Raw genomic sequence first — 17,912 nt, forward strand, 5'->3', positions numbered from 1 at the left:
CTCAGCTTTCTGCCTAGTCAGCACTCAGGCCTGCATGCCTGCCCACCCCTTTTGCACATTATGCTGCTGCCTGCCCTCCCTGGTTCACTAACAGCAAAGGCATAACTGCAACAAGGCACGTGGGATGCAGGTGGAGGGAGCAGACTGGCTGCACAGATGCTGCACCACGCCCTGCATGGTCTCCTGCACTTACAACAGGTGAGACTCAGCATGATGAAAAGGAAGTGATATTAATTACATGTGCAGTATTACATGTTCTGAATTTTGCTTTTGAACTAATTCTGCCCAGAGATGCCAAAGGTCCACTGCCCCAAAATACCGATGATCTGTTTGTCTTTAAATTGATTTTGCTCCTAGCAACTCCAGTTGAAATACAAATACTGTACGGATTTGGTTGCCAGTCCTTCAATCAGGCCTTTTACCAACAAAGTAAAGCTGTTGTACAGGAGCCTGCATTTCAGGGGGAAATGTGCGCACGAGTCTCTACCCACACATGGGGAGCAGAGGATGCAGACTGCAAATGTGTTTGTAGCACAATAACTGGACAGAATGTATGCACTGTATGCCTCTCACCTTTGAACATGGGGCTAATCCTCCAGACACCAAGGCAGCCCTGGCTAGCAAACTGTCCGAACGAGAGCTCCATGAAGAAGAGGGGGATCCCGCAGAACACCAACATGATGAAGTAGGGGAACATGAAAGCACCTGGAGACAGAAGAGGAAATGAGCACTGGAGAGGAAACATAGCTCAGGGGTAGAGCACATGCTTTGTAGGCAAAAAGGTCCATCTCCAGCATCTCAAGATGAAAAAGCTCAAGATGGGGTGTAATATTCATTTGTTGTACTTACATCCCACTTTTTCCTCGTTTACACCCCCCCCCCCTGGTGAGGTAGGTTAGGCTCAGAGGCAGTGATTGGCCTAAGGTCACTCAGGGAGCTTCATGGTCAAATGGTGATTTGAGCCCTGGTTTCCCCCATGTCCTAGTCTGAGGCCCTGAACCACTACATCACACCGAGGAAAGACCTCTTCTACCTGGCACACTGGGCTAGATGGACAAATAGTAAAAGGCAATTTCCTGTGCTTCAAGCCAGTGGAAAAGGAGCTTCAAAACCCTTAAGAAATGCAGCGATTTCCCCCAAGTGTCATATTCTGGGTGGGGAGAAAGCTGCCCAGTGTGTGGCATGGAATCCCAGTCCTCTCCTGCAGGAGGAGCCCTATACTCACCAGATACCGTATTTTTCGCTCTATAGGACGCACTTTTTCCCCTTCAAAAATGAAGGGGAAATGTGTGTGCGTCCTATGGAGCGAAGAAGCCATAGCCCCGTGACCCTCTCCCGGCTGGAGAGGTGGCGCGCGGCTATGGCAGGAGCCTCTTTAGCCGCACACCACTTCTCCAGCTGGGAGAGGGTCGCGGGGGGCTTCTTTAGCTAAACAAGCCCCCCAGACCCTCTCCCAGCTGGAGAGGTGACGCGCGACTATGGCAGGAGCCTCTTTAGCAGCGCACCACCTCTCCAGCCGGTAGAGCGCGCGCGCGGCTAAAGAAGCTCCTGCTGTAGTCGCGCGTCACCTCTCCAGCTGGGAGAGGGTCGCAGGGGGCTGCTTTAGCCGCGCGCGCGCTCTCCCGGCTGGAGAGGTGACGCGCGACTATGGCAGAAGTCTCTTTAGCCGCGCACCACCTCTCCAGCCGGGAGAAGGCGCGCGCGGCTAAAGAGGCTCCTGCTGTAGTCACGCGTCACCTCTCCAGCTGGGAGAGGGTCGCCGGGGGCTGCCTTAGCCGCGCGCGCGCTCTCCCAGCTGGAGAGGTGACGCGCGACTATGGCAGAAGTCTCTTTAGCCGCGCACCACCTCTCCAGCCGGGAGAAGGCGCGCGCGGCTAAAAAGGCTCCTGCTGTAGTCGCACGTCACCTCTCCAGCTGGGAGAGGGTCGCCGGGGGCTGCTTTAGCCGCGCGCGCGCGCTCTCCCAGCTGGAGAGGTGACGCGCGACTATGGCAGAAGTCTCTTTAGCCGCGCACCACCTCTCCAGCCGGGAGAGCGCGCGCGCGGCTAAAGAGGCTCCTGCGGTAGTCGCGCGTCACCTCTCCAGCTGGGAGAGGGTCGCGGGGGGGCTGCTTTAGCCGCACGCGCGCTCTCCCAGCTGGAGAGGTGACGCGCGACTATGGCAGGAGCCTCTCTGCTGCGCGCCTTTCCCCGCTCCCCGACCTGCTCTTTGGGGCTGGTGGTGGGCTTCCTCCTGCCAGCCCCAAAGAGCAGGTCGAAAGGAACCTAAAGCCTGGAGAGCGAGAGGGGTCGGTGGGCGCCGACCCCTTTCGCTCTCCAGGCTTCCAAGGCGCCTGAAGGCGACTGAACGCACCTTAAACGGCACCTTGTTTTAGAGGGAGAAAACAAGAGGGGGGAAATTCTCCCCCTCTCTGCGCAGCGCCTCCTGCCGCTTCACTGAAGGGGTGCTGGGCAGAGAGGGGGAGAATTTTTTTCCTTGTTTTCCCCCCTCTAAAACAAGGTGCGTCCTATTGTCCGGTGCGTCCTATAGAGCGAAAAATACGGTATATGAAGCTCCTAGGATACACCTTCATCTGTGGGGACAAAGTTGCATCCCGGAACTAGCAGGACTCAGCACTGCAATTCCCACCACACACAAACACACACACCAGTGCTATGCCAGAGCACTGGGTTTAGTACTGGCTGGGGGCAGGGAATCAGTCCTACCCTGCTATTTGCAACACTGCACACGCTCTAGCCCCAGACAGTGTCAGGGCCAGGACTGTCAGCAAATGCAATGCAGAGTGGGTCCTATCTCTCATGTGCTGCATGCACCCTTCCGGCCAATACTCACCTCCTCCATTGCGATAGCAGAGGTAAGGGAAGCGCCATACATTGCCAAGCCCAACAGCATAGCCAACGCTTGTGAGAATAAACTCAATCTGGTTGCCCCAGTTGCCACGCTTGAGGTTCTCGTCTCGCTTAGCCGTCTCGCCAGGCACAGCACCATTCTGCCAGAAGAGGACAGTCAGTTATTGCAGGTAGGGGAATGGCAAGAGGGTGGGAGGAGGTAAGTTATCCTGTTCCATCCTTCTGGGTCTCCCCTACTGTTGGTCCTGTAAGGTCTTCCCACAAAAAGAGGGGCTTTAGAAAGGGCAACAGGCAGATAACAAAACAAGTCATATGGATGGAAACACACACACACACACACACACACACACACACACACACACACACACCCTTCTGCAACTTTGGATGCTTGCGCTGCTGGTGGTTTAAAGTCACTCCCCTTCCCCAGCTGGAGGCAAAGCAGGCAGGGGGCGGAGAGTTTGATTATGCTAAGGGGGCTGCTACCCCCTGCCTGCCCAGATGAATAGTCCTGGGTCAGGCTGTAGGGAAGCTGGCAGCTGCAGCCCATACAAAGCAGGCATAAGAGGAGTCAGCACAAAGGAGCCTCTGTGCCTGTTCCCTCTGCCTGCCTACTGATGGAGCACAAGAGGCCACAGGAAAGGCAAGCAGATCCCTTTACTCACTGGCAGGGAAGCTAAGCCCATCAGGGCATCAGAAAAGCCCTGCTGGACCACACCAAGCCCCACCTAACCCAGTATACTGCTTCCATCAGTGGCTAGCACAATTGCTTTGGGAAGCCCACAAGCCGGGAGGGGGGCTTCATGAAGATACTTGTTGTTTTGTCCCTGGCACCTGATATTTACAGATTTATCTGAATGATTTATGTTATTACTTCATGAATGAACTCTCCATGTGGAGGTTTCATTTAAGCCAGAGGTTTTCAACCTTCTTGAGTCCATGGCTCCCTTGACCAACTACGTTCTTTCTGCGGCACCCCTGTGGGGCTCAGGAGCCCAGTTATGTCACCTTGCTTGCAGAGCTGGCAGCCTCACACCCTTTCTCGAACACCCCCCCCCTTGTGGAGTGTTCCCTCAGCCTCCTCTCAGCTTCCCTCTCCTTGGGAGTCCTCCAGGCAGCACCTTACATTGGGAGGCAGCAGCAGGTGCCACTGGGCCTGCATGGCAGAAAGGCTTCCCTTCAGCACAGGGCACTCAGATCCCAGTGCAGCACCTGCCTGCCCGCCCGGCCTCCCAATTGTCTGTCCATTCCCAACAGCAAGGGCTGGCGGACTGGCTGGCTGGGCTCCCTCATCCACTTGCTTGCTTACTCCGAGGCTGCCTCAGCTCCTAGCAACCAACACCTCCTGGCCAGCCCCACAGGCACCAGTTGCCTGGGGAGCTTGTAGCCAGGGCTTCAACAAACAGCTATGCAAGCCTTTGGGAGGTAGATATGGGAGGGCATCAGAGGAGGGAGGGAAGGAAAGAGGGACAGAGGCCAGTGTTGCCCGCAGCACCCCTGACCATCATTCAAGGCACCCCTGGGTGCCACGGCACACTGGTTAGAAACCACTGATTTAAGCCATTGAGCTGATTTAAGAAACCACTGATTTAAGCCATTAAGCTGTTGAGACTTTGCATCCTGTAATTATTTATCGCCCTTTACAAAGCCCTATAAGCCAGTGACCATAACTGTATCCTGTGACAGGGAATGCCCAATGTTAACTATGTTTTGTGTGAAGAAGGAACAGTAATACAGTGGTACCTCTGGTTAAGAACTTAATTCGTTCCGGAGGTCTGTTCTTAACCTGAAACTGTTCTTAACCTGAGGTACCACTTTAGCTAATGGGGCCTTCTGCTGCCACCACACCGCCGCCACACAATTTCTGTTCTCAACCTGAAGCAAAGTTCTTAACCCGAGGTACTATTTCTGGTTTAGCAAAGTCTGTAACTTGAAGCTTCTGTAACCTGAAGCGTCTGTAACCTGAGGTACCACTGTATACCTGCGCTTGTTCCTGGCAATCTCAGGAGGAAAACTGGATCCTCTCTTTGGCTCTTGGTAGCAAATTCAGAATATGCCCATTAAGCGTAGAGTCTATGGATGTTTACATGGCATCACTAAATTGCCTTTTTATAGATGTTAACTCCCTTCTGTACTCACAATAAAAGTGGGGAAATGACTATATCTGACCTTTCAGCACATAAGTGAGAGCTGTTCTATTAAGAACATATAATGGTACACGGACTACAGGCAACTCCCCTTTTGCATGGGGATTGAGTTCCGGGTCATTGCGCATGTCAGCAGTCACACGTAGGCCCGTTCCACCCCTGCCCCCATCTGGGGCCAAAAACAACATGTGCACCAGCAAATTTGGGTTGCACAGTTATAACTTGCGTGACAAGCCAGCTTCTTCCCTGTAAGACTGGAAACTGGTGGGGAGAATGCACTAGAGAGTGAAGGGCGGGTAAAGAAACACTTGCAATGTCATCTAATCTCCCCAAAAACAATTCCAAACCAATGGTCATTAAATAGCCAATGTTATCTCTCTGCAAACAAATCAGGGCGAATGCTTAGTAAACAGGTCATCTGGAAGGAAGTGCCCACGGTGTGTCTATCTGTGACAGCTCAGGAAGGCTGTTATTGGCTGTAGTAAAAGGACATCGCCAGGAGAGGGAGCCTCAGTCCTCCTTAATCATACCTAGTCCTTTAAGGTCTGTCAGAGAAAATAAATGGTACTAAACAATCTTGGCCCATCACCCTAGAGTTCCCCTTCCGAATGCGTCCATTGCTAGCCCAAGCCTTAGACATGCCCCCAATTTCTCTATCCCCTAAGGGGCAGGGGGAGGAACAGAGGCTACTTGCCGCAGCGTTGACAGAGCCAAGGTCTGAGCTACCTTTGGAACAGTACGACTTCCATGTGGCTGGAAGCACTCAGCCCCACACAGAAGAAGCCCAAGCACTGCACAGGACAGGATGCTGTCATCAAGCGTAGCCGCTTTCCGCAGGACAAAAATGGAGCTTTTGTGCATCTAGCTCCATCCTGGCACCACCAGTTCCCTGTACTGCCCAAGGATAACAATGGCAGCCTTCAGATCAAAGGAACGGGAGATGTGCTGTGTCAACAACAAAGCCTGGCTTCTCTTCCCTTAGAGCGGATGGGGCACATCTGGTCATGCTCTGGAGCAATATTTCTCTGGCGGCTACTGCCTGTACTTTGCCCCCTCCTCCTACTGAGAGATGGGACATCACCTGAAGATGCTTCTGGGTTCAGTTCTCCTGCATGAGATTTAAGTGATCGTTAGTTCGCTTGCCTACCTACTTGAGGGGTAAATCAGAATTTGAAGTAAGTTGGGTCAGCAATTTGCAAAGACTCTCCTCTGTCAACTGCCACTTGTAAAATTATTAACATCTTATTAAGAAAATTTCAGTTACAGAGAAAATAAAGTGATAAAAGAGAAGGCAGAGAGAGAAGCACAAATAAAAAAGCAAAAAAATTAAAACATAAGAAAAGACATAGGATACACTAAATATAATCAGTTACACTACCATACATTATTATATAGATATATCAGTACTATTATTGTCCAAATACATATATGATTATTAATAATCTACTATGTTCTGTATAATCTCATTCCAAATGTCAATATATTTCACCTATTATTCATAAGCCATGTCAGAGCTGTTTCTTTCCAGTTGAAGGAGTGATCTGTCAATAAGCAAGGATTGGGAGCAAGGCATTGCAGCTGGCGCATCCTAGAATCCCTTGGTTATACGGATGGATGATCAGCCCTGTGCTAGCAGCTTTTGCATCTTGACTGTTTAAATCAGGGGCAGGGAAACTTGTGGCCCTCCAGACACTGCAGGGCCGAAATTCCCACCATCCTCAACCAGGGATGCTGGGGTTTGTAGTTCAGCCACAGGTTTCCCCAACCCTGGGTTTAAACCTCCCCAACCAAATGCTGCTGCTTCTCATGAGGGCCTAAAGCATTTCCTTTTATCTTCTGAGAAACTCACATTGGCTCCTGTGGTTTGCACCTCACACCCTGCCAATGACCCCTTCAGTTGCTGGTGTGTTAGGAAGAGGGTACTGCACTTGAGTGCTTATGAGATAGCTCAGCTTTACTACAGGAAGGGAGAAAAGAGGGTATTGTAAAGAAAAAGTGGGTGCCCTAGGAAAGAAGCACTTGGCCTCTGTGGGCCCTCCTGTTCATGGCTGGCCCCTGCCCCATGTTCCAGGATGCTTTGCTGGGGAGGATGTTGCTCCCTGAGCCCCACTACTTCTCAGGAGCTCCGAGATGAACAGGCTGCCAGCAGGAGCATTTCGCAGGAGCCTCTCCTTTGCTCTCCCCCTGGTGCACGCAGCACACTCCACGTAGGCGCACGTGGCTGCCCGCTGATCGCAAACAATTGCTGTGAGCACTCAGCAAATGGAAGCCGTCGTTTCAGCTTTGCCTCCTGCCACTGGGGTGGGAGGGGGCTGGCAGCCGGCGAGTTGTGCACCTAACCGTGTCATTCAATTAGAGCCAGCAGCCGCTCTGGCACAGAGCTGCCAAGGAGCCATCTGCTGCGCTAACTGGGGGGACTGGCAGGGTACGGGGGAGCCACGCCTGCTAGAAGTGACCTCTGCTGTGAGCCCTGGCCATGGAAGCCGGAGTGGGGATTGTGGCATCATGGGGACTCGGCAGCAACCTAAAGGATCACCTCCCAGGATCTCCATGTTCTGCAGGGGACAGGGAGACCCTGCACACAACCCTCCAAAGAAAAGACTGCACACACAATACTTTTATAGCACGCACACCCCAAAAGAATCCTGGGAGCTGTAGTTTGTTAAGGGTACTGTGAAGTGTAGCTCAATGAAGGGCAAACTACACTTCCCATTATCCTTAGGGGGGTGTTTTAAAAGTATGGTATGTACATGGCCAAAGGTATACATTTGCCAGTGGCAAGCAGGGAGTAATACCACATCCTAATATCCTTATCCCAATCTTTCTCTGTATTCTTCACATCCACCCTTGACACAAGGGAGGCTTGAAGTCATTTCCCCACGATAAGTGGAGTCTTGGAGGGGCAAATGCAAAGAGGGAAAGTCAGCAAACACTCTGCACACACAGAATGCACCCCAACCACAGTTGCAAGACAAGGGAGTCAGGCCAAGAGACAATCCTACATCATGGCAACGTTTGACCCAGCGGTTCCAAGGGCTGCTCTTATGGGGGACGTTTGTGTTTTAGGGGCAGAGAATCTGGCACTTTTGAAGAGCTGTGGCAGAATATGACCTTTAACAGATGTTGCCTCTCCTCCACCAATTCTGAAATGAGAAACAGAATATGAACAGCGCCCCAGAGCGTTCCAAGACTAGCAGTGAGATACATGTATCTATGAATATTTGTCCCAAGGTTTCTCTGCATGCTTGTTTACAGAAATGTATGTAACTGTTACATATCTGCACATATACATGTGTATACATGCATCTAGGTATGTGCAAATAACCTTGCAGGGTTTGCTTACAGAGGGATAAGGTTGATGGCCTGAGCATTGCCAGCAACTTTCCCTTGGTGCCTTTTGGCTGAAGGCTAAACCAGCCCTGCCACAAGGGGTCTTTAATATGGGTGGCTACTCTTAACCAAACAGCCTTCTCCCTCCAGATACAGTCAAGCTGTTACTGCATAAATGCAGCTTCTGGAGGGGCAGTCTGTTAATCTGTTGCAGCAAAACCAACAAAGTGCCTTGTGGCATCTTAAAGACTGAACCAATTTATTACGACACTAAGTATTATCCTCATTTGGTACTGTAAATACACCACACACTCACACTGTGCATAGCAAAAAGAAGAAGAAAAAGGACAACCAGTGGAGCGGAATGGCAATAAAATGCAAAAAGTACACGCAAATACTGAATTGAACTTAAATGGGGATGGGAAGAGCAGCAGCATTCACAACAGCAGTAACTAGTAAAAATACAACCATCCTAGCATTGGTAATTAGCAAACTATACTGGAACAGGAACCACTGTGCCTATTTATGCCCAAACGGATACAAGAAAACTTCTTAATAAGTTCTGATTCAGTCCTTTCAGCTGCTGACATCTTTCTTTAACATTTTCATGTTGAAGAGAAGCAGCTTCCAGGACAGCAGTGGAGTGTGTCAGAAGAATTAAATGTTCGCTCAGTGGATTCTGATAAAAAGGCAGGTATCTCACCATATCAGACCTGGGCTAACAGCTCCAGCCCACTTGGATGATGGTGTATGTGTAATTTTATCTCAAAGAGTCCCCACAAAGACAATCTGAGGATTTTGGAGTAATAACAGGTTATTCCACTCCTGGCTCTAGTGGCAAGTTTCCTATTGAGGTTCTGGGTCTGTACCCACCTGAAGGAAGCTTCTTTCTTTGGCTTTGTAAGATGTGTGACACAATGGACAGCAGAGGCTCCTCAGTGCTTTTCCACTTAGACCAATAGGCCTTTCACCAGGGCACAGCAGGGAATCTGGGGCAGAGAGAGGAAGTGCTAGCACCCCCTCCCTTTCTCTCACCCGCGGAAGCAGGGAGTCCAGATGCTGTAAATCAAGCAACGAGTGCGTTCCCAGCTCCCCTCCCGCTCTGCCCCCCATTCCTTCTGCATTGATCGAGTCCTTGCCGGGCGCTTGCGGCCATTCATGTTCCCTGAGCATGGGCTCGGGACGAGATGTTCAGGCGGCAGCCACATGTGACCGCGTGGCACGTTTGCTGGCGCGGTTAATGGGGTTGCCAGCCTGGCTACACAGCACTTTGCAAGGAATTGGATACACAGCCTGGTAGCCTTCCCCATAAGGAGTCATAACGGTGCAGTAGCTGTTGCAGCAAAAACAGTGAGAATATTGCGGCATCTCAAAGACCTGTGGAGTAGAGTCCACTTTATCAGATGCATGAAGCGTTATCCTGCATTTGCTGTGGTGGTGAGGGTCTCTCTCTGAGTGCATGTATGTTTATCAGCTGTGCCTGCATGCCACAATAATGCTGTTGGAAGCGGAGTTCTGATTTGTTACCATGCAATAAACCAAAAATGTAAAGCCAAGAATAAAAGTTGACTACTGTTCACAACTGCCCAGAAATAAATATACCACGAATACGTTGTTTGTTTTACACTAAAATTTTGTCAAATCGCTACACAAATTGGTGTGTATGGCCAACACACAAATCCTCTCACTAATAATTAGTAAACTAATTAACAATGTGGTAAGATGAGCTACTGTTGCTCGATTCAGGCACAGGTGAGAGAACTGAACTTTTCATAAATTACAGTTCAGTAGTTTCACGCTGGAAGTCTCCCTCTGAAGTTCCTTTGCTCAAGAAGGTCAGTAACAGTAATCTAGGTGGTTGAAGTGTTCTCCCCCCAACCCAGTGGTTTCTGAATAGGGTGGCAGTTTATGATGTTCTAGTACTGTAACATGAAGCTCCAGAGTATCACACAACACAACTGCCTCTATCCTTTATATTCTACTTGTGCCAGCTTGACATTAAAGAATGACTCTACACCATTACGTTGTGAAGAAAAATGGTCATAGCTCGTCCTACCAGTTCAGCTGTCCTAGCTGGTACACAGTTTTTCATGGCCAAAGGAGCAGCATCTCAAGAGTAAGGGCAGCACTATAGTTAGCTGCAGGTCAGATCCTCCATGGCTGACTTCTTAAAGCATGCTGCTCACTCTGAGTAGCCTAATCCAACTTGAATTGCAAAGCGAGCGCTAATGAGGCTTCTGTTCTGCTTAATTAATGGGAGCTCAGTTCACTCTGGCCACGTGGTGGTCTGTTGGGCAGAGAACTCCCAACAGGAACGCAAAGAGAAGGCTGGAGTGAAACTCATGGAAGTAGCCCGTTGACTTGGGCAACTCCCAGCATACACTGCTGCTTCTTAGCATGTTAGGATCAAGCCACTCTTTGCAAACTTTGGACCAGTTCATTTCACCTCCCTGAGGAGGAAATGCAGGGAATCGGTCCTCCACTGCTTCTGTTACTACTTCTTAGGGGGAGGTGAGTACCGAGGCTAATCCTCCGTTACCATTGCCTTTCTGTCAGCTACTGGAAGAAACTACAAACCCTGCCATTTTGGGGCAGGCAAGACAAGCAGTGGCTATAGCAGGGCAGGAATGGGCCACACATTCCCTTATTAGAGGAAGACATGTGAATTAGCTCCCACAGTGGGTCAGAAATTAAATCAGTTGACTTTTCATGAAGGAAAACTGTCTTGGCAAGAAACGAGGTACCGTATTTTTCGCTCTATAAGACGCACCAGACCACAAGACGCACCTAGTTTTTGGAGGAGGAAAACAAGAAAAAAAAATATTCTGAATCTCAGAAGCCAGAACAGCAAGAGGGATTGCTGTGCAGTGAAAGCAACAATCCCTCTTGCTGTTCTGGCTTCTGGGATAGCTGTGCAGCCTGCATTCGCTCCATAAGACGCACACACATTTCACCTTACTTTTTAGGAGGGAAAAAGTGAGTCTTATAGAGCAAAAAATACGGTATTTGGCGGGTCTGGCCAAATCATGTATTGGTGGCAGCAATTTTACCTGTCACATACAGACAGAATGTTTCACTGTTTGGGAAGATTTATAATGATATCCTCCAAGAACAAGGGCTGATTTAAATCAGTGCTTTAAATAAAGTTTCCAGCTTTCCAATTCATGTATTTACTCAGCAAGTATATACTGTATACTAAACAGATGAAAGTCAATGAAATTCTATATATTTTATACTAAATTCTGCCTCAGCTTTATACTACTACCTAGGAGCATATATGGTCATGCAGCTTTCAATGGTGAAGTTAATTATTCTGTTTGGCATTCTTTCTATACATATGTGTAAAGTCACTTACTTGAATACTTTTATACAGAACTTTCCAGAAACAAGGGCTGGTAGTTACTGTATAGAAGAGCACTGTTTCTCCATGGTTATTTTAATTTGTTTTTTAACATTATTTTGTTTTTCCCCATTTTGCCAGCAGGACTCCCCTGTAACAGGCTCTCATCACATTGCCAGGGCATGCAGCAATACAGCCTGCTCACGCATTCCCATCCAAGGCCTGCCAAGCCTCCTCAGGAAGCATCCAGCAGCTCATTCATCCTCCAGACCCAAGGGCATAAGAACCTCCTGGGGGGGGGGGAGAATAGGAGAACCATGTATGGGACCCTGGGGAAGAATGGAGGGAAAGTCCCACACACCTTTCTATACTTGTGGAAGAGGATTCCATTTGGATCAGACATAAGAAAGTGATTCGTAAATTAAAAAATAGCAGCAACAACAACAACCCTGGTCCAACAAACCAAAGAATAAGCTATGAGAACACAGACTCCTGCCTCTTCCCTTTTCTCTTCCTTAATTCAACATTTCCTTGTTTCCTGAAAGAGTTTCCAACAATATATGAACTAGGAAATGATCATTTGAGTGATCCCTGTCAAGCAGGATAACAAACCATGGACTGCTATCCTGGTTTGTAGGGATCATTCAAACCACAGTTTCTTAGTTTGGACATCATGGTTCAGATGCCACCAGTTTAATAACTTAAGTAGTACTGAATTAAAGTCCATAAGTGGGATAAAAATGAAAAGTCTAAAACAAGCTGGTAGGCAGACACACGCACACTTTCATTTTCAGTTTATGATTCCAAGCTTCTGTTCTGACTTTGTACTTGGCAGTTCTAGAGTGGTATCTGTCTTAGCCTATTGCAGCAACAACAAAAGGGTCTTGTGGCATCTTAAAGGACAACAAATTAGTAAAGAAAATTATGGCATAAACGTTTGTGGACTACTGTTGATTTCATCAAGTACATAAAGTTGCAGGTATATCTTCACATGGTTATTTGGGGGGGGGGTTGAAGAATTGCAAATGCTGATGCCAGAGGTAGTAATAAATTCTGTAATTAACAGTGGCAATTTACAAAACAGTTGTTGCTGATAATACAGAAACCTTGACATTTGTAAGCTAGGCAGCACGCAGAGTGTGATAAACAAATAAACAATGTCCCAAATTTCCAATTCAGTCAACAAATTATAGCACTGAACCTCTTGATGAATTCCGTGGTTTTACACTGCAATTTCTCTTTAAAGCTCTGTGATGTCCTTGGTTTCAGTATGCATGCACAGGTGTCTCCTGTACTGACATGGTGCAGCTATTTCATCACACTATATTGGTGCAAGATGCTTTTGTGCAGGTATAAATGTATCACAAAGTTCACCTTACGTGCCAGACAATCATGATGAAAGCTACCAAGTTCTTGGTCTGCTGTGGAAGCACAGGTTTCTACCAAATTCTCCCTCTGGCAGAATTGTGAGCCCTCCTTAAATGCTGTTTGTTAATCCTGGATTTCCTCCCCACACATAGGCAGTGCACCAGGAGTGGGGGCAAACAGTCACCATTCTCCGGACATTTAGCTTGCCTCTCTCTCCCATTACTGAAATGTTGTGGTTACTTGAGGGGGAAAATGCATTTTTAAATGTTCACCTCCCCAGGAAGGCTCTTTATCCCTGGTGCGCTCCTGAATATAGATTCTTCCTGGTGCTGCCACTATCCCCATATGAGTGTGGTACTATACCTTTCCTCACTATTTCTGACTATTGCGGAAATACCAATGCCTCAATGTACAAAAGCAAATGCTGCAAATGTTTTCATATTCAGCTGGAGCCCTGTTGGAACTGATCCTGAGCTAAAGTTTGAGGTGGCAGAACTAGGGAAGCCATTTACCCTGAATCCCCATGGATGCCATTAACCTGCTTCTTCCTCTAACAAAGCACAAAAGGGGAAAGTACCACAAACTTCACTTTTTACTTACAATGCTGGTGAATTCAAGAAAAAGTGTGTGCGCGTCTATATTCACATACATGCATTATTTTGCATCCTCCTACCTGCACCCATCAAGTAAGGACTCATTCACACTTCCACATGCCCTGCTGCTTGCCCTCGGGGAAACCCAATCTTTACTGCTGAATTGGAGCAAACATCAGTTGGGTTTTGTCCAGATTGACATTTGCTCTGATTTAGCACTAAACAGCAGGCTTTCAGGAAGTTGTGGGGCATAGGCAAAACCACTCAGACCCATGTTTTCCAGGCATGGGACAAGCGGATGTGCGGAAGTGTAGACGAGCCCTCAGTTGCATAGCAAATGTGGGAGAAATACATACTGAATTTGACCCGAGTGATGACACAGATCAGAGAGTCACCCATGGTTTCTCCTAGAGACACAGCAGGATTTCATAGGCATGAGAAGGGGAAGGAAGTTCTTATACCACCTCATGCTCATCCATCAGGACTCCCTGGCAAGAGCTACCTTTCTTATGCTAATTCACCTGTTGGCTCAACTGGTGGGCCTCATGGCTGAGCTTGTAAGGCCACTGGGCTGCTTCCAGAAGGAGGCTTCAATCAGGCAACAGGATTTATGCTAGAGAAGCTCCTGTCAGCTGCACAGCCCCTTCCGGCAAGTGGTTCCCAAGGGACATGCTGCCCTTGCGGTGGTGAAGGAAGAGAAGCAGGTCTGGGCTAGAAGCCAGGTGGCAAGGAAGGCTTAGCTAGGAGCCAAGGGAAATCCCTCTTTTGATCCCAGCTCACTCACTGCTTGAGTCAACTGGAGCCTCACCTGACCCCCACTCATTACCCCACAAAGCCTCCAACTCTGGGGCAGTGCAGGCAAGAAGACAACTAGCTGCTCAGCTTATATCAACAACAAGAAGCCTAAAGCATGCTGGAGTCAAACTGTTCACAACATGATGCCCTCAGTACCAAAGGGAACAGGGAAGATCATTTTGGAGTGCCAGTGGGTAGAGACTGGGCACAGAATGTTCATCCTAGGCTAGGAGCTGCACAACACATGTATTTCCAAATATTCTAGTGGAAGTCAGGAGGAAAAGAGAAAGCAGCAGATATTACCAGAAAAGCTTTTCCCAATTCCCCCAGCCTTGCTGGTCCAAGGGCTCCCATGGTCACCTTCACATACTGCACCTTTATTGCATTGAATCAGTGTTGTACTCAATATACAATGGGCCAGAGGGGAGATGACCTTTCTCAACTTATTGAGGGTTCTATGCTTCAGTCTGAAGCCCAAACATTTTAGTAAAAGTCACATGGGACACCCAGCAGAGGTGCTGCTACCCGGGTGTGTTCTGAAGGCACAGGAGGTCACCACTTGGCTGATGCTAAACAGGTTTGTGGCTGGATTGCCTGAGAACTACATGCATGCCTCCTTGGATCCCATGGTAGAAGAAAGGAGGAATATAAATGTAATAAAATAAAATAACATAATAGATGCTATGCACACAATATGTGAAAGTATATTTAATTGGAGGGAGATGCCTGAATCAGGAGATGTTGAAAGAGTGGATTATTATGGCAGTGAGAAGTTAACATTAAAAATAGTGAATCCAAGCATCAAATTACCGTATTTTTTGCACCATAACACTCACTTTTTTCCTCCTAAAAAGTAAGGGGAAATGTCTGTGCGTGTTATAGAGGGAATGCCTATGGGTGGCATGCCTACGGATTTTCCTCCTCTAAAAACTACGTGCGTGTTATGGTCGGGTGCGTGTTATAGAGCGAAAAATACGGTAAATATTATTCAGTGTTTGATGGACAGGGCTGATATTTTCTTTTCTTTTCTTTTCTTTTTTGTTTTCTTTGCCTTCTTTTGCTACAACCTTTAGACTGCATTCACTATCATTCTATAGATTTTCTCCTTCTCGAACACATATCAAGTATGAGCACTGGGGGGGGGCTTCTCATTTCATTTGCCCCCAAATTAGAATCCTTTTGGCATAGTGAGCAGCACTTCCAAAATGGTGCTAGGCAATAAATTGTGGGGATGGAAGAGACAAGCTGCTTTTCTAGGTGGGATGTTTTTTCCAACTCATCCTTCTCTGGAATTGCTTTAGGGTGGTGGCACTTTGGAAAAAAGATTATATAGATCAGCCTTCCTCAGCCTGCTATCCTCCAGATGTGTGGGACTATAACTCCCATAAGCCTCAGCCAGAATGGCCCATGGTCAGGAGAGTGGGCATTATTGTCTACTAACATCCAGAGGGCCACAGATTTGGGAAGGTTGTCCTAGATGGATGACTAAAAAACAAAACAAAAAACTTGCTTGCCATGTGCATCCTTGGTGCCATCTTGGAGGCACTTTCCCACCTGCCAGTTCAGGGGCTAGAGCTCTTAAAGTTAGGGTCCAGGGGCAGCATATTTTGGAGAAAATCTGCCACCCCTAAATTGCTCTTCAAATTCACTCCCTGTGATGAGGCTTTCAGCTTGCCTCAAGATTGATTCTTGTCACTCTGGTGCTTCTCTGTAAGCTTACCTCTACACTATTCTATATATTTCCTCCATAAGTTATTTGCTTATATTACCACCCTCTTAATTCAAAATACTGTATGATTTAATGGATGTTGAACTAAAGGGAGCCTGTTGAATGGACAGAGGCAGCAAATCAAAGGCTTGTGTCAAAAGTAGCACTGTCCAGCATGCCAAGAATAGCCAAAACAGGTAGAAAAGAATAAGGAACTGAGGTTGTGCATCCAAAAATAAGAGTTATGCCATCACAAGTTCTGTATACACACACAGCTCTACAAGATGACATTGAATTGCATTTGGCCCAGCGCAATTCAAACATAGTTTTGAGCTGGGAGCAGGATGAATTCATTATGCAACCCATGACCCCAAAGCAGCTACAGAACCACCTGTGTGATCTGTAGCAAGTTCATCAAATCAGAAATCTCACTTTGGGTAAACCTTTGAAAGGAAATGTTGCTCCACACTGCAAAAGAAGTCACCAATTGTGATGTCCCTCCCTCCCTTCATGTACTGATGAGCAAACTTCTTTTAATCACGGAAATTATTTGTCTGCTTCACTGACTATAACAACGGTTTGGACTCCATCTGGCACCCAGGCTGAACCTTAAATTGCTACAGAAAGCAACTGAGGGTAAAACATATGACCTGATTAAATCTATGCATCAACCCATCAAATGCAGGATAAAAATAAATGGGCAAACTGAGGTTTTAAAAGAGGCATAAAGGAGTGAGCCGGGGACGCAGCACTCAACTCTCCTCACTCCAACCCATACACAAGCTGCAACCACAATCCATCTGGCCTCAGACTTCCTTTAAATGGGATAGATCAGCTTTGGTAGCTATCACCTTCAGTGCGACAGCAAGGAAATCGGCTGCAGTATCAGAGCCCCACAAGTCAGATAACACATACTGTGACCATCCAGGATTTTGGGTAGGTGGGATTAACTTAGTCAAGGTTTAGCCCACGTACAGGCAATTCGAGGCTCTCCAGATGCTGGACTACAACTCCCATCAAGCCCAGACAACATGTCCAATGGTCAGGGATGAGTTGCAGTGCAGCAATTATTTGGAGGGCCCAGTGGCAGACCTTAATTTTTAGGGGCCTGAAGCTTGAATTGCTATGAGAGCCCCTTTGCAACCAGCAGTTAGGTCTGGATAACCACTGTTATCTTCTTCAGTTGGGTTGTTTACAATCTTTACAACATCCGTGCTACTGACTCTCAAAACTCTGAGAAATATATACAAAAACAAATAAATAATCAATTTGTGCCATGCAACTCAAATTGAGTCTACTAGACCCATTTATTTTTTTAAAGCAATGTGGATGAAAGTTGCTTCTGGGGCCCCTCTGGGATTAAGGGCCCTGAAGTTTAAAGTTCATTAGTTTCGTAGCAGATCCACTCCTGGGCTCCCCATCCCTGGTTTAGGCTCTTGCCTTCGGAAGGGTGCAGTCAAGACTGAGTCACAGAAAAGTAGCAATGGAAACTCAAAGGTCTTTGCCGAAGGGAGAAGAGGGGGTATCTTAATCACAATGGCTCTGGTTGTGATGCAAGCAATACATTTGCTTGCAGGTGTTGAGATTTGGTGAAGCTGGTGTTCCATTTTTTAGAGACAGTTGCTAGATATCATTCCTAAAAAGGTGAAACCTGTTTCAAGGTGCTATGAGAAAAAACCAGTAATAGGTCCCACCCCCAATAATCTTAATTAATGAGTTGATTTTTCTTTTGTACTTGTAGTCATTTGATACTTCATTTAAAGTTTCATAGTATGTTTCTTGGTA

The 17,912-nt window shown here is 47.6% G+C and overlaps 1 protein-coding gene across 4 annotated transcripts in view; it reads right to left on the bottom strand.

The window, feature by feature from the left end:
* The window catches only part of SLC6A9 (solute carrier family 6 member 9), a 58,293-nt gene that overhangs the window by 9,363 nt on the left and 31,018 nt on the right, over positions 1-17,912 (bottom strand). For all 4 annotated transcript variants that reach the window (XM_081196864.1, XM_081196863.1, XM_081196865.1 and 1 more), the window contains 2 exons: positions 2,833-2,989; positions 574-705 (listed from right to left, as the gene is read on the bottom strand). In XM_081196864.1, the coding sequence (XP_081052990.1) occupies positions 574-705; positions 2,833-2,989 (289 nt within the window). The remainder of the gene's footprint in view (positions 1-573; positions 706-2,832; positions 2,990-17,912) is intronic.

Source organism: Podarcis bocagei (assembly GCF_964188305.1).
Source record: "Podarcis bocagei genome assembly, chromosome: 5".
Classification (NCBI taxonomy): Eukaryota; Metazoa; Chordata; class Lepidosauria; order Squamata; family Lacertidae; genus Podarcis; species Podarcis bocagei.